Source organism: Salmo salar, chromosome ssa13 (genome assembly GCF_905237065.1).
Source record: "Salmo salar chromosome ssa13, Ssal_v3.1, whole genome shotgun sequence".
Classification (NCBI taxonomy): Eukaryota; Metazoa; Chordata; class Actinopteri; order Salmoniformes; family Salmonidae; genus Salmo; species Salmo salar.
Genome location: NC_059454.1, coordinates 73,660,144 through 73,687,641, shown reverse-complemented (window position 1 = coordinate 73,687,641; position 27,498 = coordinate 73,660,144). Strand labels below are relative to the sequence as shown.

General features: G+C 43.4%; 2 protein-coding genes across 3 annotated transcripts; both read left to right on the top strand.

Annotated features, from left to right (window-relative positions):
• Positions 1 to 843: 843 nt before the first annotated feature.
• Positions 844 to 9,894, top strand: LOC106567678 (PRKR-interacting protein 1 homolog). The gene is made up of 6 exons (XM_014137241.2): positions 844 to 1,020; positions 3,955 to 4,033; positions 4,340 to 4,440; positions 4,529 to 4,614; positions 4,733 to 4,797; positions 8,678 to 9,894. The coding sequence occupies exons 1-6, from the start codon at positions 892 to 894 to the stop codon at positions 8,773 to 8,775; spliced, it is 558 nt and encodes a 185-aa protein (XP_013992716.1). The 5' UTR covers positions 844 to 891; the 3' UTR covers positions 8,776 to 9,894.
• A 2,100-nt stretch (positions 9,895 to 11,994) lies between these two features.
• upk3b (uroplakin 3b) lies at positions 11,995 to 16,914 on the top strand. Of its 2 annotated transcripts, none has more exons than XM_045693532.1 (6): positions 11,995 to 12,267; positions 14,552 to 14,719; positions 14,962 to 15,193; positions 15,301 to 15,383; positions 15,489 to 15,618; positions 15,777 to 16,914. In XM_045693532.1, the coding sequence occupies exons 1-6, from the start codon at positions 12,189 to 12,191 to the stop codon at positions 15,970 to 15,972; spliced, it is 888 nt and encodes a 295-aa protein (XP_045549488.1). In that variant the 5' UTR covers positions 11,995 to 12,188; the 3' UTR covers positions 15,973 to 16,914. The 2 variants fall into 2 exon arrangements, with proteins under 2 accessions (XP_045549488.1, XP_013992717.1); XM_014137242.2 differs by lacking the exon at positions 11,995 to 12,267 and adding an exon at positions 13,133 to 13,305.
• The last annotated feature ends 10,584 nt before the right edge of the window (positions 16,915 to 27,498 follow it).

Below are 27,498 nucleotides of genomic sequence, written 5' to 3'. Positions count from 1 at the left end.
CACTCAAATTCATAGATAGATCTATGGATGCAAGTACTGACCATCCATATAGTTTGAAGCATGTTTTGAGGCTATACAGTGTTTGTTTACATTTACTTTGTTTACAAACATTGGAGTAAAACAAGCTTAGCCTATATTTTAGGTTCTGATAGTGTAAGACTGTTGAACTAAGTTTATGAGGCATTTATAAGTTATATTGTTCAAGAATCAACAGGTACTTAAGCAATAAGGCATGAGGGGTTGTGGTATATGGCCAATATGCCACGGCTAAGGGCTGTTCTTACGCACGACTCAACACAGAGTGCCTGGATTCAGCCCTTATCCGTGGTATATTGGCCATATACCACAACCCTCCGAGGTGCCTTAATGCTATAATAAACTGGTTATCAAAGTAATTAAAGCAGTAAAAATACATGTTTTGTCATACCCATTGTCATACCCATGGTCTGATATACCACAGCTGTCAGCCAATCAGCATTCAGGGCTCGAACCACCCAGTTTATAAATATCATGAATTTATAAGTAAAAAAAATGGTAGTCGCAAATGCAGATCGATCCTTTAAACTAGAGGGAGGCGTGCCCCCTACTGGCTCATCAAGAACTCTGCATTACAACTTTCCCAACGAGGTGCTGAGCCTTCTTTAGAATAACATTCTGCAAGGTAAATCCATTACCTTCATTTGAAAGAACATCGTTATTTGTGTTTTTCTACAAGTGCTTGACTAATATACCATAGGTAAAATAATAACCTCACCAATTTTGTTCATACTCATTTATAATTTCCAGCATTGCACACCCTTATAACTCAGTATGCAGCCCCAGTACGCTAGGTGGAGCTAAACTTTTTACATACAAATCAATGTAGAAGAAGACAAACATCATATTCTAAAGATGTCGGCGACCAGGGAAAAAGATGGTCGACCAGGGAAACCGTCAGGAAAGGAATCTCAACCTTTGATTATAGCCAAAACTCCGGCAGAGGAGCAGCGCCTTAAATTGGAGAGATTGATGAGAAACCCTGTAAGTGTCGGGGGGTTCTTTGAGGATATATTCAAATAGCTCATGTTTATCTCCACAGCCAGCAAGGCTAGCTAACGTTAGCGCCAACCGCAGTGGATCTGTGTTTACGCACAGTTAGTTAGAACATTGCCTGATTCACAGTCTGAGATTAATGGCATTCATTTGTTTGGAAAAATTCATCTCACAAGCCAGAATGTTGAACACTATTTTATTTCAACGTAACGTTACTGTGCCAGTTGTGTTGGCGGTTTGTCCTTTTGTTGGTAGGAATTTGAGAAAAATATCCACAGGAAAGTACAGTATCAATAAACCGACTTTTCCAAACGCTGGTAATGGTTTATATCACCTGTCACAAAACTATGCAAACACGTGCATGTACTTACATGCGCAAATGTTTCAGGTGGTAAGGCACTTGAATGCACTACCAGCGCTTTGAAAAGGTTTCGTTAGTAGGTGGCGACAGGGAACTAGCGAGTTGACGAAGATGGCGGAAGTGGATGCTGAGTTCGAATTAAGCAGGAAGTCAGTAGTGACAACAGTAGTATCGAAAACTAACGAAAAGGAATTTGTCTAAGATTGGAGTGCAGTAAATGATAATGAATTGCTTCTTGTTCGGATGCATATGTGGGAAACCCGTTTGTGGTTTCGAAAATGGTGACGTATGCACTTGGAAAAGTGGAGTTTGTCAGAGTGCCCTGAGCTATGTTCGAATACCTATACTAACTTACTGTATAGTACATACTAATGAGTATATATTATTAGTTCATTTTAGTATACTGTAAACGAATGGTATCCTTTCAGTTGAGCATACTAGCGCTTCGCCTGTCTACAGGAAGTGTATTCTGTTGCTATGCAACCTTTTGCTCTCTTATTAGCATAACAAATTACTAGCTAGACTTCGAGTGTGTTTGTAAATTCAATCTGGAGTGCCAGAGTGTGTTTTGGGCGTTTGTAAATTCAGGGCGTTGTCAGATTGTCTGTTCATAAATTCTGAGCGTTTCGCCCTCGGAGCGTGCTCTGGAAGAGTATGGTTGATCTGAGCGTTCTGACCTCAACTGCAGTCAAGCACCCGAGCTAACTGGCTAATGTTGGCTAGCTTGCTAGCTACTTCCAGACACAAATGAGAGAACACCTCACTCTGACCATTTTACTTGCCCTAGCAGAGCTGGTTAGGCAGTTCATGTTATCCAGAGCGTTGGTGATTAACTGTGTTGCTGGCAACAATTTAATTAAGCTTGTTTGCCAATGTTTACTGACATCGGCCACATTCTACGATCGTTTGTAAATTAATCAGTTATTCTGCCTCTGGCAGTCAGACGAGAGTGCTCTGAAATCGGAGTAGATATTCAGATTGAATTTATGAACAGACCCGAACGACTATACCACTTAGCTAAGCTATGAATGACGTGAATAATCAAGTCAATAAACGTTGGGTAGTTAGCATAAAGTAAATATACCGGAAAGTTCGATGTACTAGGAGCCAACAAATCTGAAAACGTTGTGAAGCCACACCCATTTCCGAAGAATTGCATTATGTGCCCTAAAAGCACGGAAATGTTGTCCATTGCTTTTATACTTCGTATTTTGGTGAATGTAGTACCACATCCGGGACATTTTGGCATACTAACTCTTTCCATACTATGACCAATAAGCATACGACATACTCAATTTAAGTCACAAATAGTATGGTTAGTATGAGTTTTCCAACACAGCTCAGGAGTGGTAATATTTTGATTCATTTAATTTCTGAAGAGCAGAGGAAGATTGCAGTGGGCCTCAAAAGAATCAGGACAACAAAGGAGTCATCTCAGGGGTGACGAAGGATGTTCAGGTTGAATACCTGAAGAGAATTCCTGATGTGGTTGGTGCCCGGAGTCTGACCCGCTGGGTGAATGGAGAAAAAGAAAGTCTGTCGGTCCTGTTGTTTTTTGATAAAGAGCAAATACCCACGCATGTGAACCTTGGTTATGTAAGATATGCCGTAATAGCATTCATCCCTAAACCACTGCAGTGTAAGAATAGTAAAGGATTTGGCCATGTTTCAAGTGTGTGCAGATGAACAGAGTATACTGAAGAACGGTGTGTAAAAGGATGACGTTGTTGCAATTGTGGTGGGGATCATGATCCTGAGTTCCTGGAGTGCCCTGTAAGAGTGAAGGAAATTGAGGTGGCAAAAGTCAGAGCGGTCAATTGAATCTCCTATCAGAGGTGATTTAAAAGAATTGAGAAAACAAGTGATGCTAGTGAAGATATGGTAGTGGATACACCACAGCCTGTAGTAAATGTTTGCTGCCAGACAAGAGACCCTGTGTGTTAAATTGATTTTGTGTTCATTGCCACAGTTAAACTGTACAGCACAAGTCTCAAAGAAGTCGGAACTGGACATTATTGTGGCTGTGGCAGAAATGTTTTTGGGACCAAAGGATTTTACATCTGAAGACTTGCAAGGTGTACTGGTGCTGGAAGACCCACCCTCCCAGGTTCCCCTTGAGCCTGTATAGGGATGTATTTATTTTTTAACAAAAGTTAGATTTAAAAAAAAATGTATTTTGTTTCTGGTAGTTCAGTTTTTTTGGGGGAATCCTGTTTCCATCCCGCATAGTAGGTGGCAGGATGCACATTAAATTGTGTGATCGCCAATATACCATAAAAGAAGAAGCGCTTTAAAAAGTTGGTTTAATTATGCTTTCCTGTGGACATTTTATCACCACTTCCTTCCATCAAAAGGACCAACAGAATGGGCAACCATAAAAGTAAGTTTAAATATAATTTATTAAACATTCTGGCTTGTAGAGACTTTTAGAGTAACTTAATTCAGACTGAATGTCCATGGGGTAACCATGGTAAGTTGGATGTATTAGGCAAGCTAGAACAGTGAGTGACAATACTAGCTAGCTAATTATCGTAAAAATGAATACTCATGTATGTTTGTAGGATAAACCTGCTCCTATCCCAGACCGACCAAAAGAATGGAACCCTCGGGCTCCTCCGGAGTTTGTGCGGGACGTGATGGGTAAGCCTGCAAACTTTAGCTAAATACCTGTGGCGGATTAATTTGTGAATTATCAGGTAACGGCAAGGGCACGTGCAAGTAATTTTTTTGCAGCCAAAGAGTCGAGCGAGCTCTGCAATAATTATGGTTATTTATCTTGTAAGACTCGTTATCTATGCACATACACACTATCACATTATTAGGTAGGCAATGGTATGTTGGCACAGTTCGGGCACTGGAAATCTTACCCCCTACTACTGAGTTGATTTTAATAAAAGCACTTTAAGCCCGCTGATGAGATGTGTAATGAATCTCCCCCTCCTCCAGGCTCCAGTGCAGGGGCTGGCAGTGGAGAGTTCCATGTGTACAGACACCTTCGCAGGCGAGAGTATCAGAGACAGGACTTCCTGGACAAGATGACTGAGAAGGTGGGCAGCTGACCTTATTGTTTCTCTTGGGAACCAATTTCTTTTAAACGGTGGGGTTCAGCAATAAACTCTTTTCTTTTTCTTGCAGCAAAAGATGGATTTGGACTATCTTGACAAGGTGTCAGATAACCAACAGGCAGCTGATGAAAGAACAGCCAAACGCAGGAAGAAAAGGTTGGTACATTAATCAAGGACCCACTAAAAATAAAATCTATAGACCTTATCGCTTTTATTCTCTGCTGTAAAACTTTAAACTGGCTGGTTTGATACATTGCACGTTTGTGCATTTCAGGGAAAAGCTGAAGCAGAAGAAGCTTATGGCAAAGAAAGCCAAGCAGGAAGCCAACAATGTTGAAGGTAAATTAAACAAATAATATTTAAGTGATGGATTTCATTGAAACATGTCCCCTTCAGACTTTTAAGTGTGACGAAAGAGCAAGTCCACTACTTGTGTTGCTATGGCCAGTGCAGGAGCCAAATTGTACTCGCATATTATGCTACAGCAGGGTTTTTCTGGATCAGAAAGGGGTTTAGGTGGAGGGTGTGGCAATGGGCGTGGTCAGCCTGTCGGTGTTGCTGAATTTTAGAGACCCCCATCTTGGCGGTGTAGAGACATTTTTGTAATTTTAAGCCAATTTCCTGCAATTCCACAAATTTATCCATGGAGCTGAGAGAGAATTTTCAGTTTTAAATATGATTTCCTGTGATTCTACATATTCTGCCATGAAGCTAAGAGAAGATTTTGCCGTTTTTAAAGCTAATTTCCTTAAATTCTATGCATTTTGCCATGGCTAATACTTTATTTTGCTCAAACATGATAACAAACTCAATATTGCTATATTCATTGTTTTTGGAATTTTAAATTCTCCCATCTAGCTTTTATTTAGGTGATTGTTGTCAAAGATAATAAAAAAAATAGGTCAATTGTCTTTTTAAGTAACTTTACAGTGCATTCGGAAAGTATTCAGAACCCTTGACTTTGTCCACATTTTGCTATGTTACAGCTTTATTCTAAAATTGATTAAATTGTTTTCCCCTCATTAATCTACCCCATAATGACAAAGCAAAAACTGATTTATTACATTTACATAAGTATTCAGACCCTTTATTCAGTACATTGTTGAAGCACCTTTGGCAGCGACTATAGCCTTGTGACTTCTTAGCACACCTGTATTTGGGGTGTTTCACCCATTCTTCTCTGCAGATCTTCTCAAGCTCTGTCAGGTTGGATAGGGAGTGCCGTTGCACAGCTATTTTCAGGTCTCTCCAGAGATGTTCCATCGGGTTCAAGTCCGGTCTCTGGCTGGGCCACTCAAGGACATTGAGACTTGTCCTGAAGTCACTCTTGCATTGTCTTGGCTGTATGCTTTGGGTCATTGTCTTGATGGAAGGTGAACCTTCACCCCACTCTGAGATACTGAGCGCTCTGGAGCAGGTTTTCATCAAGGAGCTCTTTGTACTTTGCTCTGTTCATCTTTCCCTCGATCCTGACTAGTCTCCCAGTCCCTGCCGCTGAAAAACATCCCCACAGCATGATGCTGCCACCACCGTGCTTCACCGCAGGGATGGTGCCAGGTTTCCTCCAGATATGGCATTCAGGCCAGATAGTTAAATCTTGGTTTCATCAGACCAGAGAACCTTGTTTTTCATGGTCTGAGAGTCCTTTAGGGGCTATTTGGCAAGCTCCAAGCGGGCTGTTATGTGCCTTTTACTGAGGAGTGGCTTCCGTCTGGCCACTCTACCATAAAGGCCTGATTGGTGGAGTGCTTCAGCGATGGGAGAACCTTACAGAAGGACAACCATTTCCACAGAGGATCTCTGGAGCTCTGTCAGTGACCATCGGGTCCTTCCTGACCAAGGCCCTTCTCACCCTATTGCTCAATTTGGCCGGGCGGCCAGCTCTAGGAAGAGTCTTGGTGGTTCCAAACCTCTTCCATTTAAGAATGATGGAGGCCACTGTGTTCTTAGGGACCTTCAATGCTGCAGACATTTCTTTGGTACCCTTCCACAGATCTGTGCCTTGACACAATCCTGTCTCGGAGCTCTATGGACAATTCCTTTGACCTCATGGCTTGGTTTTTGCTCTGACACACACTGTCAACTGTGGGACCTTGTATAGACAGGTGTGTGCCTTTCCAAATCATGTCAAATCAATTGAATTTACCACGGTTGGACTCCAAGTTGTAGAAACATCTTCAAGGATGATCAATGGAAACAGGATGCACCTGAGCTCAATTTTGAGTCTCCTAGCAAAGGGTTTGAATATTTATGTATTCGGCAGGTTGCCTAGTGGTTAGAGCATTGGGCCAGTAACGAAAAGGTTGGTGGATCGAATCCCAGAGCTGACAAGGTAAAAAAATCTGTCGTTCTGCCCCTGAACAAGGCAGTTAACCCACTTCCTAGGCAGTCATTGTAAATAAGAATAAGAACTGACTCGCCTAGTTAAATAAAGGTAAAAAAAAGGTATTTCTGTTTTCTATTTGCAAACATTTCTGAAAACCTGTTTTTGCTTTGTTATTATGGGATATTGTGTGTAGATTGATTGAGGACATTTGTGACCGACTGGCTCAAAGTTGTTTTTATTTTTTATTTTTTTTACATTGGATAAAAGCAGAGACTCAGAACTACAACAGTTATATCATACACAGTTGAGGAACAATGGGGAAAGTCATTTTGCTTTTGAGAAAATGGAATTTGAATGTTTTGGTTCTACTATTGGAGAGCCCTTCTTTGTGTACCCCCCCCATTCTGCACTGTTCACATCCTCTTAAGCTTTAGCCCCACCCTTCTCTTTAAGGGTTGATCTTAATGTACTAACAGTAGTCAAGCACCCAAGCTAACTTGCTAGCTGTTTCCAGACATTTTAAGTGCGAGAGAACCGCTCACTGAATGTTACTCGACCTAGCAGAGCTGGTTAGGCTGTTATGTTATCCAGAGTGTTGGTGACTGCAACTGTGTTGTCAGATCGCAAATTCAGAGCGTTTCACGTTGAGTGTACACTGGACGAGCTAACTGACTAACATTGGCTAGCTTGCTAGCTATTTCCAGACGCATAATAAGAACACCCCATTCTGACCATTTTACTCATGCTAGCAGAGCTGGTTAGGCTATTTTGATGTTATCCAGAGCGTTGGTGACTAACTGTGCTGCTGGCAACAATTTAATTACGCTTTTTTTGCCAACGTTTACTGACACTGGCCACATTCAACGGGTGTTGAGCGTTCGTAAATCATCAGTTATTCTGCGCTCTCTGGCACACTCAGACGAGAGTGCTCTGAAATCGGTGTTGATAGCCAACATAAATCTGCATGTAGCTAACCAACCAGGTTTAATGTAAGCTAGCTAACATTAGGCTATAGCTAGCCAGCCAAATAGCTGAGATACGAATAATAATGTCATACACATAATACACATTTAGCTAAAGTTAGCTAGCTAGCTAAACAATGAACAATCACAACTCATGACAATTCTGCATGAATCTGCAGGTAATTAACCAACCAGGTTCAATGTTAGCGAGCCAACATTAGGCTAGCCAAGCAAATGGCTCTTTCTGTCAATTTTAAACTTATAATATCTGAAAATGTTGCTAGCTAGACTCTTACCCATACATCATTCATGGTTGGACGCGTCTCCTGTCGGATGCCATTGTTGCCCGTACTTTGAAGATGTAATCCGGAGACAGGTGTTTTCTCAATCTCCTTAGCTATCATACTCGAATTACACAGATTTTTGAAAAACTCAGTCCACCAGAAAGTGGAGAGCAACACTTATGTAGTTTTAGTACACAATACATTTTTTTTTAAAGCCGCGTTAGACAGGATTACCTAGACATGTTTTTTTTCATGTCTCATGGAATGTAGGCTTACAATTAACAGCATTTTTTTGGGGAACATTACTCCCAACCCATAGGAATCCCCACCCAGTTGACATTAAAATGGCAGAAGCCCTCAATGGTATTGTCCATGCCAAAATGGATATAACTCTTCTAGAGCCCTCTTTCTACCTTTATGGTGTAAAGTGACGTGGGAGGGGAAACATAATCCAAAGACACTTCTATGAGTGGTCTGATGCATTTGTTAGATTACGAGCATTTAAGTGCAACATTGGTAGCGATGGATTTGGAAAACAGCTTAGGTTGAACACTAAACCCGGCCCAGTACAGTTTCTTAGTGGAAAATGGTAAAGGTTGTAAGTTATGGCAGCAGAGACTGATTTTTAGATTGTCCCCTCTGTTCAGATTCTGAGAAGTCCTCCTCCAGCGGTGAAGAGGATGACCAGGAGAGGGAGGCTGAGGATGATGCAGAGGCACCCAGCTTCGTCATGGGGAAGAGGTGAATGCCTGCCACTGGGTCATGAGACACGCTCCAGGAAGAAATTGAACAGGGGGGTCAATATCTAATACCTGTTTAGAAATCAACACAGCTGAGCAACACAGCCCAGCTTTTATCAATGTCATGGACTCCATAGACATCTGAGAGAGAACAAAGGGAGATGAGCCTCTGTTAGGGAACTGACATTCTTCCAAACTCATGTTTGTAGTTTAGAGCAGTGTTACCTGGCCCTGGTCCTCGGGTACCGCCAACAGTACACATTTTTTTGTTGTAGCCCTGGACAAACACACCTCATCCAACTCATTGAGGGCTTGATGATTAGTTGACAAGTTGAAACAGGTGTGCTTGTCAAGGGTTACAATAAAAATGTACTGTTTGGGGGTACTCAAGGAACAGGGTTGGGAAACACTGGTTTTAGAGGACCTCGTTCCAATTCAGTGAATCGAGGTTGACAAAGCTGGGTTTCGCATTTATTAGGCACAGAAGGAAACTGACTGAAACAGGGAGGGAATACCTGAACTTGAAATGCTCCTATAAGAAATACATATTTTTGTTTTCTGTTGCAAAACCTTTTGCTACAGTGTGCCCTAATGAATGCAATGATACAGGTGTCTCTCATTTGAAATATTTTCCTTTTTTGTGGTAGTATAATTGCTCACTTGTTTATTTTTTTATACTGTACTTGTGTATATATTTTTAATAAACATCTGGGAAGAATAAGGCCTATATTTGCTGTATTTTCCTCCTGTAGAATCTTCTGGAATAGTTTATTACTATATGATAGCCCAATTTCATAAGCCATACATTTACTTAAGGACAAGCATGGTTAAGCAATTTTCACAGTGCTGATCAGGACATAACTCCTATAAGGGTCACTCTCCACTCGTGAAATGAATTTGGGGAAGGATAATGCATTTCTTTGAGTATTTGTTCTAAGAGGAAAGCAGATGCTTGTATTAGGATTTTTATAAAGAAGTGCTTGCAGTAATAACCTGGGTAAAACTTGGATCTGCAATTACTTTACCAGGAAGCAATCATTGCAGGGTATGTTGTAATTTTTATTGCATGTGTCTTGTTCATCCAATGACATACAGTACCAGTAAAAATGTTTGTCACCTACTAATTCAAGGGTTTTGCTTTTTTTTTTAACTATTTTCTACATTGTCAAACTATGAAATTACACATGGAATCATTTAGTATCCAAAAAGTGTTAAACAAATCAAAATGAGATTCTTCAAAGTATTCTCTGGAAATCTTTTCCAACAGTCTTGAAGGAGTTCCCACATATGCTAAGCACTTGTTGGCTGCTTTTCCTTCACTCTGCGGCCCAACTCATCCCAAACCATCTCAATTGGGTTGAGGTCAGGTGATTGTGGAGGCCAGGTCATCTGATGCATCACTCTCCTGGTCAAATAGCCCTTACGCAGCCTGGAGGTGTGTTGGGTCATTGTTCTGTTGAAAAAGAAATGATACTCCTATTAAGCGCAAACCAGATGGGATGGTGTGGCAATGCTGGTTAAGTGTGCGTTGAATTCTAAATAAAATCACCAACAGTGAAGCACATCACACCTCCTCCTCCATGCTTCATGGTGGGAACCACACATGCGGAGATCATCCGTTCACCTACTCTGCATCTCACAAAGACACGGCATCTGGAACCAAAAATCGCAAATTTGGACTCATCAGAGCAAGGGACATATTTTCACCTGTCTAATGTCCATTGTTTGTGTTACTTGGCCCAAGCAAGTCTCTTCTTCTTATTGGTGTCCTTTAGTAGTGGTTTCTTTGCAGCAATTCAACCATGAAGGCCTGATTCATGCAGTCATTGTAAGTAAGAATTTGTTCTTATCTGACTTGCCTAGTTAAGTAAAGATAAAAATAAATAAAAAAAGATTTATATTGAGATGTCTGTTACTTGAACTCTGAAGCATTTATTTGGGCTACAATCGGAGGTGCAGTTAACTCTAATGAACTTATCCTCTGCAGCAGAGGTAACTCTGGGTCTTCCTTTCCTGTGGTGGTCCTCATGAGAGCCAGTTTCATCATAGTGCTTGATGGTTTTTGCGACTACACTTGAAAGTCCTTGAAATGTTCCAGATTGACTGACCTTCATGTCTTAAAGTAGTGATGGACTGTTGTTTCTCTGCTTATTTGAGCTGTTCTTGCCATAATATGGACTTGGTCTTTTACCAAATAGGGCTATCTTCTGTATACCACCCCTACCTTGTCACAACACAACTGATGGGCTCAAACGCATTAAGAAGGAAAGAAATTCCACAAATTAACAATGCACTCCTGTTAATTGAAATGCCTTCCGAGTGACTATCTCATGAAGCTGGTTGATAAAATGCCAAGTGTGCAAAAATGTCAAGGAAAAGGGTGGCTACTTTGAAAAATCTCAAATATAAAATCTTTTGATTTGTTACACTTTTTTGGTTACTACATAATTCCATATGTTATATCATAGTTTTTATGTCTTCACTATTATTCTACAATGTAGAAAATCGTAAAAAAAACTAAAAAAACACCTGGAATGAGTACTTGGTGTCCAAACTTTTGAATGGTACTGTATAAGGAATAGGTCTCAACTTCTCTACTGCACTCTAAGTTTACAACATAACATTGTATTTAGATTGTTCCTATTCTAAGATTTTTAAAAAGTAAGCTTAATCTTATTTCCACTTTTATCAAGTCTAGACTTTTCACAAACTCTCCGAAGTGGGTTGTTGCTCTAGAGTTGCAGAACTGGAGATGCAGCAGAGCAGTTGACAATGTAAACAACACCGGCCTATATTTATGAAGCTGTCTGAATGTCTTGTTTACAGTCTCAACGCATTTTGTTTGTAGTCAAATGAAAGTCAAATGTTATGTCACATTATTTTTAGACTAGCAAGTGAAATGCTTACTAAAGGTCCTTTTCCAACAATGCAGATTTAAAGAAAATAAAAATAGTGACACGAGGAATATATACAGTGAATAACAACTAGTAAAAATAACATGGCTATATACAGGGAGTACCAGCACCAAGTTGATGTTCAAGGTTACGAGGTAATTGAGGTAGTTATGTACATATAGGTAGGGGTAAAATGAGTAGGCAACAGGATAGATAATAGACTGAGCTGTAGCAGAAGCGTATATGGTGAGTGTGTGGCGTCAGTATGCGTGTGTGGGCGTATGTAGTGTGTGTGGGTAGAGACCAGTGTGAGTCGGTGCAAGAGAGCTAGTTAAGTAAATGCAGGTAGTCCGGGTAGCTATTTAGCAGCCTGGTTTAGCAGTCTTATTGCTTGGGGGTAGAAGCTGTTCATGGTCCTCTTGGTTCCAGACTTGGTACACTGGTACTGCTTGCCGTGCTTGGGTGGCTGGAGTCGTTGACAATTTTTTGGGGGCCTTTGTCACCGCTGGGTATAGAGGTCCTGGATGGCAGGGAGCTTGGCCTGCTCTCAATGGTGCAGCTGTATAACTTTTTTGAGGATCTGCTGGGAGCTGTGCTGGACTGGTGAGGCACACAGGGACAGAACCTAACAATGGGTAGTTAGTGGGGTTAATTTCAGTGAATGCAAAGCAACAAAAATGTCATTGTGAATTTCTAAGTTATACCAGGTTGTACAGCCCATTACAAATCCTTTACCAACTAATGTCTCATCTTGAGGTGTGTCTGTTTTTGACTTCAGTTATGGCTCTTCCAAAGACCAGATAGAGATGTCGACTTCTGCACATAGCCCTGGGATCACAAATTACAACACACACCACCTTAGTAACTACTACCGCAATGTCCATTAAGGAAAATACAGTTTGCTTTACAATGAAGGCATAACATGTCTTTTCTTTTCTAAAAAAAAAAGTGATCACTACAGTTTTACATAGCTGATAAAATCAGGTTTGTCTCATTTTGAAAAACACCCTAAACCGTTTAATATATTTCAATTCCTACAAGTGTTATAATTTGACTTACAAAGGATAACCTTTGAAGGTGTGAACATATGTTTGTAATAAAAACTGAAGACTAATAACTATGAATAGTTCTGCAGGTATATTTACAGATTCTCAAACTTTGACATAATGATTGTTTCTTACACCTGTCCGTTTACAATGTAATAAACCACATCTCTGGAGAAATGAATTAACAATTGAGTAACTGGTTAAATCCTGCCAAGAATATGTCAAAGGAATATTCACCTGAATTAAATAATAGTCAACATGGGCTGTGCCATGAGGTTTTTGTGTATTAAGAAAATAAAACAAAATTAAACAAAAGAGTAGGCATGTCTAGGCGTGCAAAACACCTGTAGCAAACACCACAAATGGTTTGAAACAGGAATAACCACACACACCCATACATACCAACCTGTGTTTGATTCATTCTCTTTTAAAAAGGGATGGGTAGGGAATCTATTTAGGAACGGTTCACATCAGCTAAGTTCAGTCACTTTCCCAGGAGCAGTGAGCAACATACAGCATACCAAAGTGTTCGAAGAAATGGCATTACTATTTTATGTAGTGCTGTGCCTGTCTGTCTGGACTGGGTTGTGTCAAAGTAAGTGCATTTTTTCAGTTGTAATATTCACAATATGTCAAGTGAATAGTTTTTTTTGTGGATTGTTAAAGTTATTAATATCCAAGATGATCTTTCACATATGATCTTAAAGGTATTTACCTCCGTTTCAGTTATGCAAGTTATTATTTATTTAACCTTTATTTTGACTGGGAGTCATGCTGAGACCAAGGTCTCTTTTACAGATGAGCCCTGTATCAAACATATACGTTAATATACACTATACACATCAATACAAGAAAAGCAAAACACAATCATATAAAACAAATCAATTAAAAGGTCCTCAATCAGCCCTAGAGGAACCAACCCTTCCAATTTTAGAGAGCTTTGGAGATAATTCCAGAAGTAAGGAAAAAACAACCAGATTTAGTTAACTCAGTTGAGATCAAAGGGATCTCCAGAGTTAGCCGTCCCTGAGACCTGGTATGATAGCTCATATGATTTTAAATCGATGATAATTGAAAACAAATCACAGCAATTAAAGGAAGTGGAGATTTGAAATTTGTTTTATGGCATTGAATTTAGGCTGCATGTAACTATTTTGCAAAGTTTTATGTCATTTGGAGTTCCTGTTGTGTATTCAGTTGGCTCCAGAGAAAGCATACGTGTCAGAGTTTTTGCTGAAAAACAGGTGGGTTCCATAAAACAAAATGTGCACTATAAGAGACCAACCTTTCTTCAGATTTAATGTGTGAAACTACAAAGCTGGCTCCACCAGTATTAGTCAGATGTGCTGAGTTTCTGCTGAACAACATTGCAGAAATGATACAGCGTGGGAAACCTACTCACAATGTATGCTGTATGGAACACTTATAGTATTGGGAGGAGACTTAATTACTAGGTGTAGTTTTCAGATCCAATTGGCATGACTGAACTTCAGTAGTGTGACGTCTCATATGTTGCACATTAACCTGACCTCCCTCAATGGTTTAGACAGTATTGAGAAATTGGGCCAAGATGACAGATGTGTCATTTCAATTAAATATATTGATGCAAAGTTGGATAGAAAGTCCATAACATTGGGCCTGGCTTTTTATTCAACCGTCAAGCAGTTTCACTCGACACACCCGAAATGTGTGTTGGAACATTTCAGGTAAAAGAAGAATCTGTAAAAACAAAGAAAGGAAACAGTTCTCTAGAAAAGAAAACGTTCTCTTTCATTGTAATGATCAAATTATCAATAGATTTTGGGAATAGTCCAAATGTTTTTTTCTTTGTCCTTTCACAGTACCAGTCAACAACACTCCTGAAATAACCCCTTCCAGCTTGGCTGCGAAACTGACCTCTAATTCAGTGATACTGACGTCCCCAAGTTGTTACTTCAACGGTCTGGGCAATTTGTCCTGCAATTCTACAACTACCTGTGAAATATGGCTCGTTTCGGCCAAAGATACAGGTACTGGAATCCTCTGCATTTGATAGGAAATATAAAACCAAATGGCATACAGGAAGAGCAATTGAACATTCTTCCGTCTTTGATTTATAAAGAAAAACACATGCAATGTCAAAATTTTAGAACGTTTTGGTGCACCAAAGTAGATACAGTATGTTGTACTTCACATACAGAACAAAGACAAAGAAAGCACAGTATTGCATTTTTGTTATTTCTTATTCTACAACCTTGTTACATTTCAACAGGAGTCAGCAATTATGATGCCGACAACAAAATGCCCTACATTGACACCCGCTCTCCTTATCCAACCGCCTTCTCTTCCAACACCTCGAAGAAATACTTCCTGACCAAGTTGGGGCTTCAGAAAGCCTACCCCTGCCCCATCGTCGCTGGAACAGGCTACTTCAGGGTTGGCTCTGACGGTAACTGCTCCACTCCGAACTGTAATGGAATATTGCCTGTTGGCTCCACTGCCAGGTCAGAACCCCTCCTTCACCCCAGTGCATTGACTTTGGATCTAAGTTGAAGTACCATTGTGTTAATTCAATGCAACCAACCTAAATTATGTTCTTCCACTATTTCAGATTTAAGTATGTTCTTATCAACCCAGCGAACAAAACAGTTGTTGCGGAGAGTTTGTGGTCCAACAACATCACTCTTTACTCTTGTAAGGAAGTCCCATATATTTTCTGAATCTACAGTACTCAGTAAATCAGAAATGTCCATGTACCTCTGCTAAATGTAAAAACAACACCATTGTCTATTCCTCCAGTGAAAGACCCCGAAAAAATTGATAATGGCTTTGCTGGAAGGTCTGCGGCCATGATTGTCATAACAGCTATCCTGTGTTCCTTCCTGGCCTTGCTGCTGCTGCTATTGCTCATCATGCTGATCTATGTCCTGTGAGTCAAATTACCTACCGCCTTTCCCAGTTAAACTTCATAGACATAGGGTTCATAGACACAATGTTCATTTCCATTTCCATAGTCGGCTACTTAGCATGTATCTAATAGGCTACCTGACATTCATTGATTTCTCCAACCCTCTATGTCCTCTGCAGTTGCTGTCGGAAGGAGAAACAGGAAATCCAAGTTCCAGGATCAGTGCGCACGTATGACACTCACAACCTGAAGGAGCCTTCCCCCTATGTAAACCATGCTTATGAGGATGAGCCACAGAGACCCACAGCCACTAGCCCCATTAGGCTCAAGAGCTACACTGACTATGATTTGAAAAAACCAGCCACAGAATTGTAGTAAGTGTTTATGAGAGGAAAATGTTGCACTTACTGGTTCTATGATATTAAGGCTGGGGGTTTGATAGCTATTTAGAGGTCTAATTTTGTTGCTTCATTTAAAATAGCTGGAGTCGAGTCCTATGTTTAAAATACTATGTTAAATTCACGTTATAGGCTACATTTATTTGGAGGCAATGACTTGTGTCATGAATATAATCTATTTAGACAAAAAAAAATGCAATTGAGTGTACCAAGCTAATCAAAATTCAATTTTGTAACCATATATTTATATATTTTTTTCCTTTTTACAATAATCCAAATAGAAAGAGAAGTTCATAATACTCAATTTCTCTAACATCTCCTATATGCTGTCATCATTGCTGTGTAGTGTGTAAATGGGTCATTCTATGAAAATGAACATTAAAAATATATATATATAAAATATATTTTTTTACCAAACGTTGTCAGATAATAGCTAACCCCTTAACATTTTAAATCAACATAAATGACAGCTGGGGGTGACACCTGTGTTGAAAGGACCAGTAATAAAGGACTGCTAACCTACAAAGCATTACACAGGCTTGCTTCTACCTATCTCTCCGATTTGGTCCTGCTGTATATACCTACACGTACGCTAAGGTCATAAGATGCAGGCCTACCCTGCTGGTCATCTTTGATCTCCATCCGGCACAGCCAGAAGAGGACTGGCCACCCCTCAGAGCCTGGTTCCTCTCTAGGTTTCTTCCTTGGTTCCTGCCCTTCTAGGCAGTTTTTCCTGGCCACCATGCTTCTACATCTGCATTGCTTGCTGTTTAGGGTTTTAGGCTGGGTTTCTGTATAGCACTTTGTGACATCTGCTGATAGTAAGAAGGGCTTTATAAATAAATGTGATTGATTGACTAGTAAAGCCCCAGTGCACTACTTTTGTGAAAAAAATTAAAACGAAATGTATTCAAGTGTTTACCAGCATTCTTCTTTTTTTTTGGGGGGGGGTTCGATCAGTTTTAATGTTGCAGATAGATTGTGGCTTCCATTAATGCATAATTTCCAATTCCCCATATATTTTTTGTAAATATATTTTTACATTTATATTTTTCTTTATTATTTTGCCCTAACCCTACCATCCCTCCCCTAATTAGAGTAAACTAATGGACAACAACACTTAGGCTTCTACTTCCAGCTTATACATACTATATACACTTTACGGACACAGTATACTTTACAATAGTTATCTTTTGTTTGTTTTTATTCCCATCCTACAGCTCCACTCAACCCATCCCTCCCATCTATCTCTGAACACCATCCAGTTTTTATTTCTATGTGCCATATATTTTTAAACTGTGCTGTGATGTTCCACAAAAGTTCTGTACCTTTCTATTCTCACAGATTCTACATATTGTAAATTAAAAAAAATGTTTTTGCTAAAAGGTATTATTATATTATTGATAGTCAATCTATGACTTTTTAGGGCTCCTGGGTGGCGCAGCGGTCTAAGGCATTGCATCTCAGTGCAAGAGGCATCACTACTGGTCCTCCCATTTTTGGGGCCATCTAAAGCACATTTCTACATAATTCTTTATGACACATGGCCCTTCTAGCCATCTCTATTTAGAAAAACAAAAGTAAGCAAAAATGCCCACAGACATCAAGTGTCATAATGGTGGGTGTAGCTGGTGTATGCAGCCAGGCGCAGGAGAGCAGAGAATTGGGAGCAACGTAACTTTACTCAGAATAATGAATGGGGCAAGGTAAAGCACTACACTTGCCCAAACACAAACACACAATCATCAACTTTTACGCACGGGCAAAAAACAGCACCCGTCGAAATAACCAGTCACCAATATTACCGAACATGACAATAACAATCCCGCACAACACCATGGGGGAAACAGAGGGTTAAATACATGAACAATAATTACGGGAATGAAAAACAGGTCTGTAGAAACAAAGACAAAACAAATGGAAAATGAAAAGTGGACCAGCGATGGCTAGTAGACCGGCGACGCCGAGCGCCGAGAGCCTCCCGAACCAGGAGAGGAACCGACTTTGGCTGAAGTCGTGACAGTACCCCCCCCCCCCCCCTGACGCGTGGCTCCAGCAGCGCGCCGACGCCGGCCTCGGGGACGACCCAGAGGACGAGGTGCAGGGCGATCTGGATGGAGACAGTGGAACTCTCGCAGCATCGAAGGGTCCAACACGTCCTCCACCGGCACCCAGCATCTCTCCTCCGGACCGTACCCCTCCCACTCCATGAGGTACTGAAGGCCCCTCGCCTGACGCCTCGAGTCCAGTATGGACCGAACTGCATACGGCGGAGCCCCCTCGATGTCCAGAGGGGGCGGAGGAACCTCCCGCACCTCAGATTCCTGGAGCGGACCAGCACCACCAGCCTGAGGAGAGACACATGAAACGAGGGGTTAATACGGTAATCGGGGGGAAGCTGTAGCCTGTAACATACCTCGTTTATTCTCCTCAGGACTTTGAATGGCCCCAGAAACCGCGGACCCAGCTTCTGGCAGGACAGGCGGAGGGGCAGGTTTCGGGTCGAGAGCCAGACCCGGTCCCCCGGTGCGAACACCTCACTGCGGTGGCTGCACTGCGCCAGCCTTCTGATGTCTCGCGGCCCGCTGAAGGTGCACATGAGCGGCGTCCCATGTCTCCTCTGAGCGCCTAAACCAGTCGTCCACCGCAGGAGCCTCGATCTGGCTCTGATGCCACGGCGGCAGAACCGGCTGGTACCCCAGTATGCACTGGAAAGGGGGAGAAGTTAGTGGAGGAGTGGCGGAGCGAGTTTTGGGCCATCTCTGCCCAGGGAATGAACGCCGCCCACTCACCCGGCCGGTCCGGGCAATAGGACCGCAGAAACCTACCCACATCCAGGTTCACTCTCTTCACCTGCCCGTTACTCTCGGGGTGAAAACCTGAGGTAAGGCTGACCGAGACCCCCAGACGTTCCATGAACACCCTCCAGACCCTTGACGTGAACTGGGGACCTCGATCAGATACTATGTCCTCAGGCACCCCGTAGTGCCGGAAGACGTGTGTGAACAGAGCCTCCGCAGTCTGTAGGGCCGTAGGGAGACCGGGCAAAGGGAGGTGACGGCAGGACTTAGAAAACCGATCCACAATGACCAGGATCGTGGTGTTACCCTGTGAGGGAGGAAGATCCGTTAGGAAGTCCACCAACAGGTGTGACCACGGCCATTGTGGAATGGGTAAGGGTTGTAACTTCCCTCTGGGCAGGTGCCTAGGGGCCTTGCACTGAGCGCACACCGAGCAGGAGGAAACATAAACCCTCACATCCTTAGCCAAGGTGGGCCACCAGTGCTTCCCACTAAGACAGCGCACTGTCCGACCGATGCCCGGATGACCAGAGGAGGGTGACGTGTGGGCCCAATAGATCAAACGGTTGCGGACAGCAGACGGAACGTACAGACGCCCAGCTGGACACTGGAGGGGAGTGGGCTCTGCACGTAATGCCCACTCGATGTCCGCGTCCAGCTCCCACACTACCGGTGCCACCAGGCAAGAGAACGGGAGTATGGGAGTGTGATCCATGGACCGCTCCTCTGTGTCATACATCTGGGACAGTGCATCTGCCTTAGCGTTCTGGGAACCTGGTCTGTAGGACAGGGTGAAGACAAAATGGGTAAAGAACATGGCCCACCTTGCCTGGCGAGGGTTCAGTCTCCTCGCCGCCCAGATGTACTCCAGATTGCGGTGGTCAGTCCAGATGAAAAAAGGGTGTTTAGCCCCCTCAAGCCAATGTCTCCACACCTTCAAGGCCATGACGACAGCCAAAAACTCCGGTCCCCCACATCATAGTTTCGCTCCACCTGGCTGAGTTTCTTCGAAAAGAAGGCACAGGGGCGAAGCTTTGGTGGCGTACCTGAGCGCTGAGAGAGCACAGCTCCTATCCCAGCCTCGGACGCGTCCACCTCCACTATGAACGCCAAAGGGGGATCCGGATGCGCCAGCACAGGATCCGAGGTAAACAGAGCCCTCATGTGACCAAAAGCCCTGTCCGCCTCAGCCGACCCCTAAAAATGCACCGGTCCCCCCTTCAGCAGTGAGGTAATAGGAGCTGCTACCTGACCAAAGCCCCGGATAAACCTCCGGTAGTAATTGGCAAACCCTAGGAACCGCTGCACTTCCTTTACCGTGGTGGGAGTCGGCCAATTATGCACGGCTGAAATGGGGTCACTCTCCATCTCCACCCCTGATGTGGAAATGCAATACCCTAGGAAGGAGACAGCCTGCTGGAAGAACAGGCATTTCTCAGCCTTGACGTACAGGTCATGCTCCAACAGTCGTCCAAGTACCCTGCGCACCACGGACACATGCTTGGCGCATGTAGTGGAGTATATCAGAATGTCATCGATATACACCACTACACCCTGCCCGTGCAGGTCCCTGAAAATCTCATCTACAAAGGATTGGAAGACTGATGGAGCATTCATCAACGCGTACGGCATGACGAGGTACTCATAATGGCCTGATGTGGTACTGAACGCCGTCTTCCACTCGTCTCCCTCCCGGATACGCACCTGGTTGTACGCGCTCCTGAGATCCAGTTTAGTGAAGAAGCGCGCCCCGTGCATTGACTCAATCGCCGTGGTGATAAGAGGTAGCGGGTAACTGTACCTCACCGTGATTTGATTGAGACCTCGATCAAGTCAATGCACGGGCGCAGACCTCCATCCTTCTTCTTCACAAAAAAGAAACTCGAGGAGGCAGGTGAAGTGGAGGGCCGAAAGTATCCATGCCCCAGAGATTCGGAGACATATGTTTCCATAGCCGCTGTCTCCTCTTGCGACAGGGGATACACGTGACTCCTGGGAAGTGCTGCATCTACCAGGAGATTTATCACACAATCCCCCTGTCGATGGGGTGGTAATTGAGTCGCCTTCTTTTTTACAGAAGGCGAGAGCCACATTGGCATATTCTGAGGGGATGCGCACGGTGGAGACCTGGTCTGGACTTTCCATCGTAGTAGCACCGACGTAAACCCCTAAACACCTCCGCGAGCACTTTCGTGACCACCCCGTGAGAGTCCTCTGTTGCCACGAAATAGTGGGGTCATGACAGGCCAACCAGGGTAAGCCCAGCACCATGGGAAACGCAGGAGAATCAATAAGGAAGAGACTGATTCTCTCCTTGTGACCCTCCTGCGTAACCATGCCCAATGGAGCGGTGGCCTCCCTAAGTAGCTCTGACCCTAACGGTCGACTATCTAGGGCGTGTACAGGGAAGGGCATGTCCACAGGAACAATGGGGATCCCTAAACTATGGGCAAATGATCTGTCAATAAAATTCCCAGCTGCGCCTGAATCTACGAGCGCCTTATGCTGGGAATGCGGGGGGAAAAAAATCAGGAAAATTAATAAACAAAAACATGTGAGCAACAGGGGGCTCTTGGTAAGCCTGGTGCCAACTCACCTGGGGTGACACGAGAGTGACCTGCCTGCTACCTCGACACCCAGAGGAACCTCCCCAGCACCGACCGGCAGTGTGAACTCTACGGCCACAGATGGTGCATGGAACGGCCCCTCCTCCGGTCGCCCTGAGTGCAGCACCTCCCAGCTCCATGGGCATTGCAGCGATGGTGCTGGGGGATGGAACCAACAGACCCTGATTTGGACGTCCGCGGGTAGCCAGCAAGTTATCCAATCGGATGGACATGTCCATCAGCTGGTCAAAGGGGAGTGTGGTGTCCCTGCAGGCCAACTCCCCTACGGACGTCCTCATGCAAACTACAACGGTAGTGATCGATCAGGGCCCTGTTGTTCCATACCGCTGGCGGCCAGGGTCCGAAAGTCCAACGCAAACTCCTGTGCACTCCTCGTCTTCTGCCTAAGGTGAAAAAGCCGTTCACCTGTCGCTCGACCGTCATGTGGGTGGTCGAAAACTGCCCGGAAGCGGCGGGTGAACTCCTCGAATTGGTCCAACACTGCTTCTCCTTCCCCCCATATGGCGTTGGCCCACTCCAGGGCTTTCCCTGAGAGGCAGGAGACACGGGCGGACACGCTTTCACGGCCCGAGGGAGCCGGGTGAATGGATGCTAGGTAAAGCTCCAGATGGAGTAGGAACCCCCCTGGTTTCATCGTTTGATTCAGGTCAAGTTTGAGTGAGGCAAAAATAATAGCTAATGTAAGCCAACTTTTGACCAGCTCTCTCTCTAATGGTACATCGACTGGCGAAACATTTACATTTTACATTTTAGTCATTTAGCAGACGCTCTTATCCAGAGCGACTTACAGTAGTGAATGCATACATTTCATTTTCATTTCATACAATTTTTTTTCTTCTTCGTGAAAGCTTGCCAAGTTCATTAACTTCTGAAACGGGACAAAACAAAGCCCACAAAACATTTCCATACAAACAACTGCTGTTAGATAGTAGTAATAGCCACCCCATATCGGTAGTTTGCCCCCGGTGATGTGTTGTGCAAACCTCACTACCCTCTGGAGAGCCTTACGGTTGTGGGCGGAGCAGCTGCTGTACCAGGCGGTGATACAGCCCGATAGGATGCTCTCGATTGTGCATCTGTAAAATGTGTTTTCGGTGACAAGCCAAATTTCTTCAGTCTCCTGAGGTTGAAGAAGCGCTGTTGTGCCTTCTTCACCATGCTGTCTGTTTAGGTGGACCATTTCAGTTTGTCTATGATGTGTATGCCGAGGAACTGAAAACGTTCCACCTTATCCACTACTGTCCCATCAATGTGGATAGGGGGGTGCTCTTTGTGCTGTTTCCTGAAGTCCACGATCAACTCCTTTGTTTTGTTGACATTGACTGTGAGGTTATTTTCCTGACGCCACACTCCGATGGCCCCCACCTCCTCCCTATAGGCCGTCTCGTCGTTGTTGGTAATCAAGCCTAATACTGTAGTGTCGTCTGCAAACTTGATGACTGTGTTGGAGGTGTGCATGGCCACGCAGTCATGGGTGTTCAGAGAGTACAGGAGAGGGCTGAGAACGCACCCTTGTGGGGCACCAGTTTTGAGTATCAGCGGGGTGGAGATGTTGTTTCCTACCCTCACCACCCGAGTGACCATCGGGTTCTCGGTCACCTCCCTGACCAAGGCCCTTCTCCCCCTGAAAGATAATTTGTAGTAAATTCCTTTGTAGTAATCAGAGAGGAGTGGAAATAGTTGTCAACGTTTAAATAGGCAAACGTCTGTTGAATGTCTGATATGAAACCTATATAAAACCTACTTTATCTCAGCTTACCCACCCAGCAATTAGCAAGAGCAAACCTGCTTCTCTCCACGAAAAGGCTGTTTGGCCTAGAGCAAGAAATGCTAACAAAAATAAATGTCATATAGCTTTTGGAGCAGATAGCTTTTCCTGGGAATCAAGTGAAGAGGAAAGGTGGGGAGGCTTATTGCGTAGCCTATAGTCTATTCAGCACGGGAACAGCTGAAAGAGAGAGGCTAGAGATGTGTTGCCGAAGTAAGAAGCTAAATATTAGCTAGATGTTAGGCCTTTCATTAGCTAAATAGTAGGGCTATACATATTTGTGTCAAAGTGCTAGAAAACAAGGTTAACCGATGTTGACATGGCAGATCTATGCGTTCCTCCAGGCTGTGCTCTGGAGTCGCAGACACGCCAAGGTCCCGTATTGATTAGGACTACGTATTTAGACAAGAAACACATTCTACCTAGGCTACAACAAGACCGTGCAATGAGGAATGTATTAGTGTTATCAAGTGAGTACACAATTATTGTCTAAGGCTGTAAACTGCAGTGATGTAGGCTAATTTGAATAACCGTTCAAACACTTCAATATAATGTTTTGTCTTTGGTGGGATAGGGGGAGAAAAAAAATCCCTCTGAAAGTGATCCGAACGATAACTTTCACTATCGTTCTCGACTCTGTTTGTAGATATCGTTGTAGTGTGAACGCTACTGTTCACTTGAATTAGAACGATTGTTATTTATTTTATCGTTATAGTTATCTTTATAGTTATTGTCCTTGGTGTGGACGGCCCTTTACACTCCCGCACGATAGGCGGCGATAGAGGAACCTACCGCATTAAACACAAGACGGGGAAAACGGAGAACTGAAGAAGACAAGGAAGTACACACATTTTGTTAAAGTTAGCAGAGTCAAATATATCCATACAAGAAACAATGGCAACGTTTTTTCGGAGAAGTTTTATCAGTGTACTCATGTGCAGTCGAAGTTGGCGACGAGGACCTGGATGAAAACGAAGAAGATGAGCAAATTCACAGAGAAATAGAAGAAAAGAGGTAACTTAGCTAGCTATAGTAACTAGCTAACATTAGTCACCTCGCTAACTTCAGCTACAACAAAATTGGAATTCGTAACATATCACACATTTAGCAAATTCGTAACATATCATACGAAATGGAGAATGGACATCCACAAAATAATACATACCATACAAAACGTGACATTATACTAATTGGAGTGTCCCGGATTTACATTTACCACAGAGTCCAGGTTGATTCTATGCACAATTGTTAGAGTGTGTTGAGTTTGGTCGGCCACTTACTGCTGGGTTGTCCCTGTGTCTGTAGAAGAGACAGGCTGGCTCTCCAGGTAGTGGGGCACTGCTCTGTCTACTGGAGCCCCGACTCCTCTTATTCCACAGTGACACACAGCCCACTGCATCCCAGCTCTCAGCGTTCAACACACATGCAGACAGAAACCCTGAAATGCAATGGGAGAAGATGCTCATCATTTCTTATGGCATACAGTAGCAAGAGAGAGAGGACAAGAGTTGTCTCAGGTGAACTTACCTGCAGCATTTTGGCCCACTGCGATGATGAGGTCTGAACACTGCAATGTGTTGCTGCCAGAGCCTAGCGATTGTGTGACTTCTGGGCACCACTCAATATGGACCTCCCTGTTAGACATGAGCAACAGTTATAAGTCAAAATCATACACATATTTTCTTATAGTGTACTAGCAATCGAAACAGAAACAGCAGTTCTCAGTCGAGAACAGAAGACGGGGTCATTTTAATGACGAGTATGTATTGACTGTTTCAGAAGAACAATCTCTGCTACAGACTATGAACAAAGATGAAACTAAATAGGAATCTAGTTCTGTGGGTGAAACATTTCAAAGCAGTACCAAACGAAATTGAAAGCGGAGTTCTTTCACATGCAGTTTGTGTGGGTCGTTGGAACTAGCTAACGTTAGCTAGGCTAGGGGTTAAGTTTAAGTGTTAGGTTGAAGGGTTAGCTAAGTAGCTAAAAGGTAGTAAGTAGTTGTAAAGTTGCTAAAAACGTAATTTGTCTGTGATGAGATTTGAATACGCAACCTTTGGGTCGCTAGACGTTTGTGTTATACGCCCACTGCTTACGTTGTCTGTGATGAGATTCAGACACGCAACCTTTGGATTGCGAGACGTTTGTGTTATACGCCCAACCAAACACTGTACTTTCGTTTTTGCCTTAAGTAATCTTCTGTCTTAAGTAACCATACCAAATCTAACATATCAAACTAATTTGAGTGTCCCGGATATATGTTTACTGTATTACGTCTAGTCTGAGACCAGGCTGATAGGATACACTTAATGTAAGTAAGCCTTGTCCAACCTAGAACAGGGCAGGAGCCTATTCTTGGACTCTAGTCTGTCTCAGAACGCTATTTGGTCACAGGGCCTTAACCCCAATCATGTCCTTAAACTGAGACTCAGCAATATGGCGTTACCACGAGCAGCAGAGACGTTGCAATCGCAAAACTATATGTGCAGGTGCTTGGGTGCATTTCCCGGGAACGCTGATTCAATGTAACATATGCGGGACAAAAACAGCAGATAAGTTAAGCCCTGTGCTTCAATGCTCTTAGTTGTTGCGGAAGTTGGCCCAATGTTTGCTATGACTCAATCAGGGATCAAACCCTCAACCTTCCAATCTCAGAATGCACACTAACAACACATTTCACTCCACCTATTTGGTGTACAGTGCATTCAGAAAGTATTCATCAATCTGTACACAATACCCTAAAATGACAGAAAAAAACAGGTTTTTAGAATGTTTTGAGATTTTAAAAAAAAATGTACATACCTTATTTACATAAGTATTCAGACTCTGCTATAATATTTGAAATTGAGCTCAGGTGCAACCTGTTTCCATTGATAATCCTTGAGATGTTTCTACAACTTAATTGGAGTCCTCCTGTGGTAAATTCTATTGATTGGACATGATTTGGAAAGGCACACACCTGTCTATATGAGGTCCCGCAATTGACAGTACATATCAGAGCAAAAACCAAGCCATGAGGTCGAAGGAATTGTCCGTAGAGGTCTGAGAAAGGATTGTGTCTGCACAGATCTGGGGAAGGGTACTAAAAAATGTCTGCAGCATTGAAGGTCGCCGAGAACACAGTGGCCTCCATCATTTTTAAACGGAAGAAGTTTGGAACCACCAAGAGTCTTCATAGAGCTGGCTGACCGGCCGAACTGAGCAATCGGGGAGAAGGGCTTTGGTCAGGAGGTGACCAAGAACCCGATGGTCACTCTGACAGAGCTCCAGAATTCCTCTGTGGAGATGGGAGAACCTTCCAGAAGGACAACCATCTCTGCAGCACTCCATCAATCAGGCCTTTGTGGTAGAGTGGCCAGACAGAAGCCACTCTTCAGTAAAAGGCACATGACAGACCACTTGGAGTTTGCCAAAAGGCAACTAAAGACTCTCAGACCATGAGAAACAAGATTCTCTGGTTTGATGATGTCACGACTTCCGCCGAAGTTGGTCCCTCTCCTTGTTCGTTCAGCGGTCGACGTCACCGGCCTTCTAGCCATCGCCGATCCACTTTTCATTTTCCATTTGTTTTGTCTTTGTCTTACACACCTGGTTTCAATTCCCTAATTACTTGTTCATTATTTAACCCTCTGTTCCCCCATGTTTGTTTGTGAGTAATTGGTTTGTCTTGTGTACGGTCCGTTATTGTGGGCTCGGTATATTGTGTTGTATTTGTGTTTACTTGAGTAAATATGTTGATTACTCATATCTGCTGTCCTGCGCCTGAACCTCAGCACCAGCTACACACAGGCCGATTACAGATTGAACTCTTTGGTCTGAATGCCAAGCATCACGTCTGGAGGAAACCTGGCGCCATTCCTACGGTCAAGCATAGTGGTGGCAGCATCATGCTGTGGGGATGTTTTTTAGCGGCAGGGACTGGGAGACTAGTCAGGATCGAGGGAAAGATGAACGGAACAAAGTATAGAGAGATCCTTGATGAAAACCTGCTCCAGAGCGCTCAGGACCTCAGACCGAGGTGAAGGTTCCCCTTCTAACAGGGCAACGACCCTAAGCACACAGCCAAGACAACACAGGAGTGGCTGTGGGATGAGTCTCTGAATGTCTTTGATAGGGTTGCAAAGTCTGGACATTTTTCTGACATTTTCCGTGGGAAGATAAGCCCTGGAATTTGGGGAATTTTGCATAAAGTCATCAAAAAAGTTAGCTTTTAACAGTGAACATTGTTTTGTGGGATACACAAGGCAATTCTAGGTCTTGTGGCATATTTTAGTTAAACTATCCCCAATTCAATGGAATTGCAACCC

Excerpts from the sequence above, each read along its gene's own strand:
- LOC106567678 (XM_014137241.2), top strand. The coding sequence starts at position 892 with ATGTCGGCGACCAGGGAAAAAGATGGTCGACCAGGGAAACCGTCAGGA. Across the intron at positions 1,021-3,954 it reads AGAGATTGATGAGAAACCCT|GATAAACCTGCTCCTATCCC; the intron begins GTAAGTGTCGGG and ends GTATGTTTGTAG. Across the intron at positions 4,441-4,528 it reads TGGACAAGATGACTGAGAAG|CAAAAGATGGATTTGGACTA; the intron begins GTGGGCAGCTGA and ends TTTTTCTTGCAG.
- upk3b (XM_045693532.1), top strand. The coding sequence starts at position 12,189 with ATGGCAGGGAGCTTGGCCTGCTCTCAATGGTGCAGCTGTATAACTTTT. Across the intron at positions 12,268-14,551 it reads CTGGGAGCTGTGCTGGACTG|TACCAGTCAACAACACTCCT; the intron begins GTGAGGCACACA and ends GTCCTTTCACAG. Across the intron at positions 15,619-15,776 it reads ATCATGCTGATCTATGTCCT|TTGCTGTCGGAAGGAGAAAC; the intron begins GTGAGTCAAATT and ends TGTCCTCTGCAG.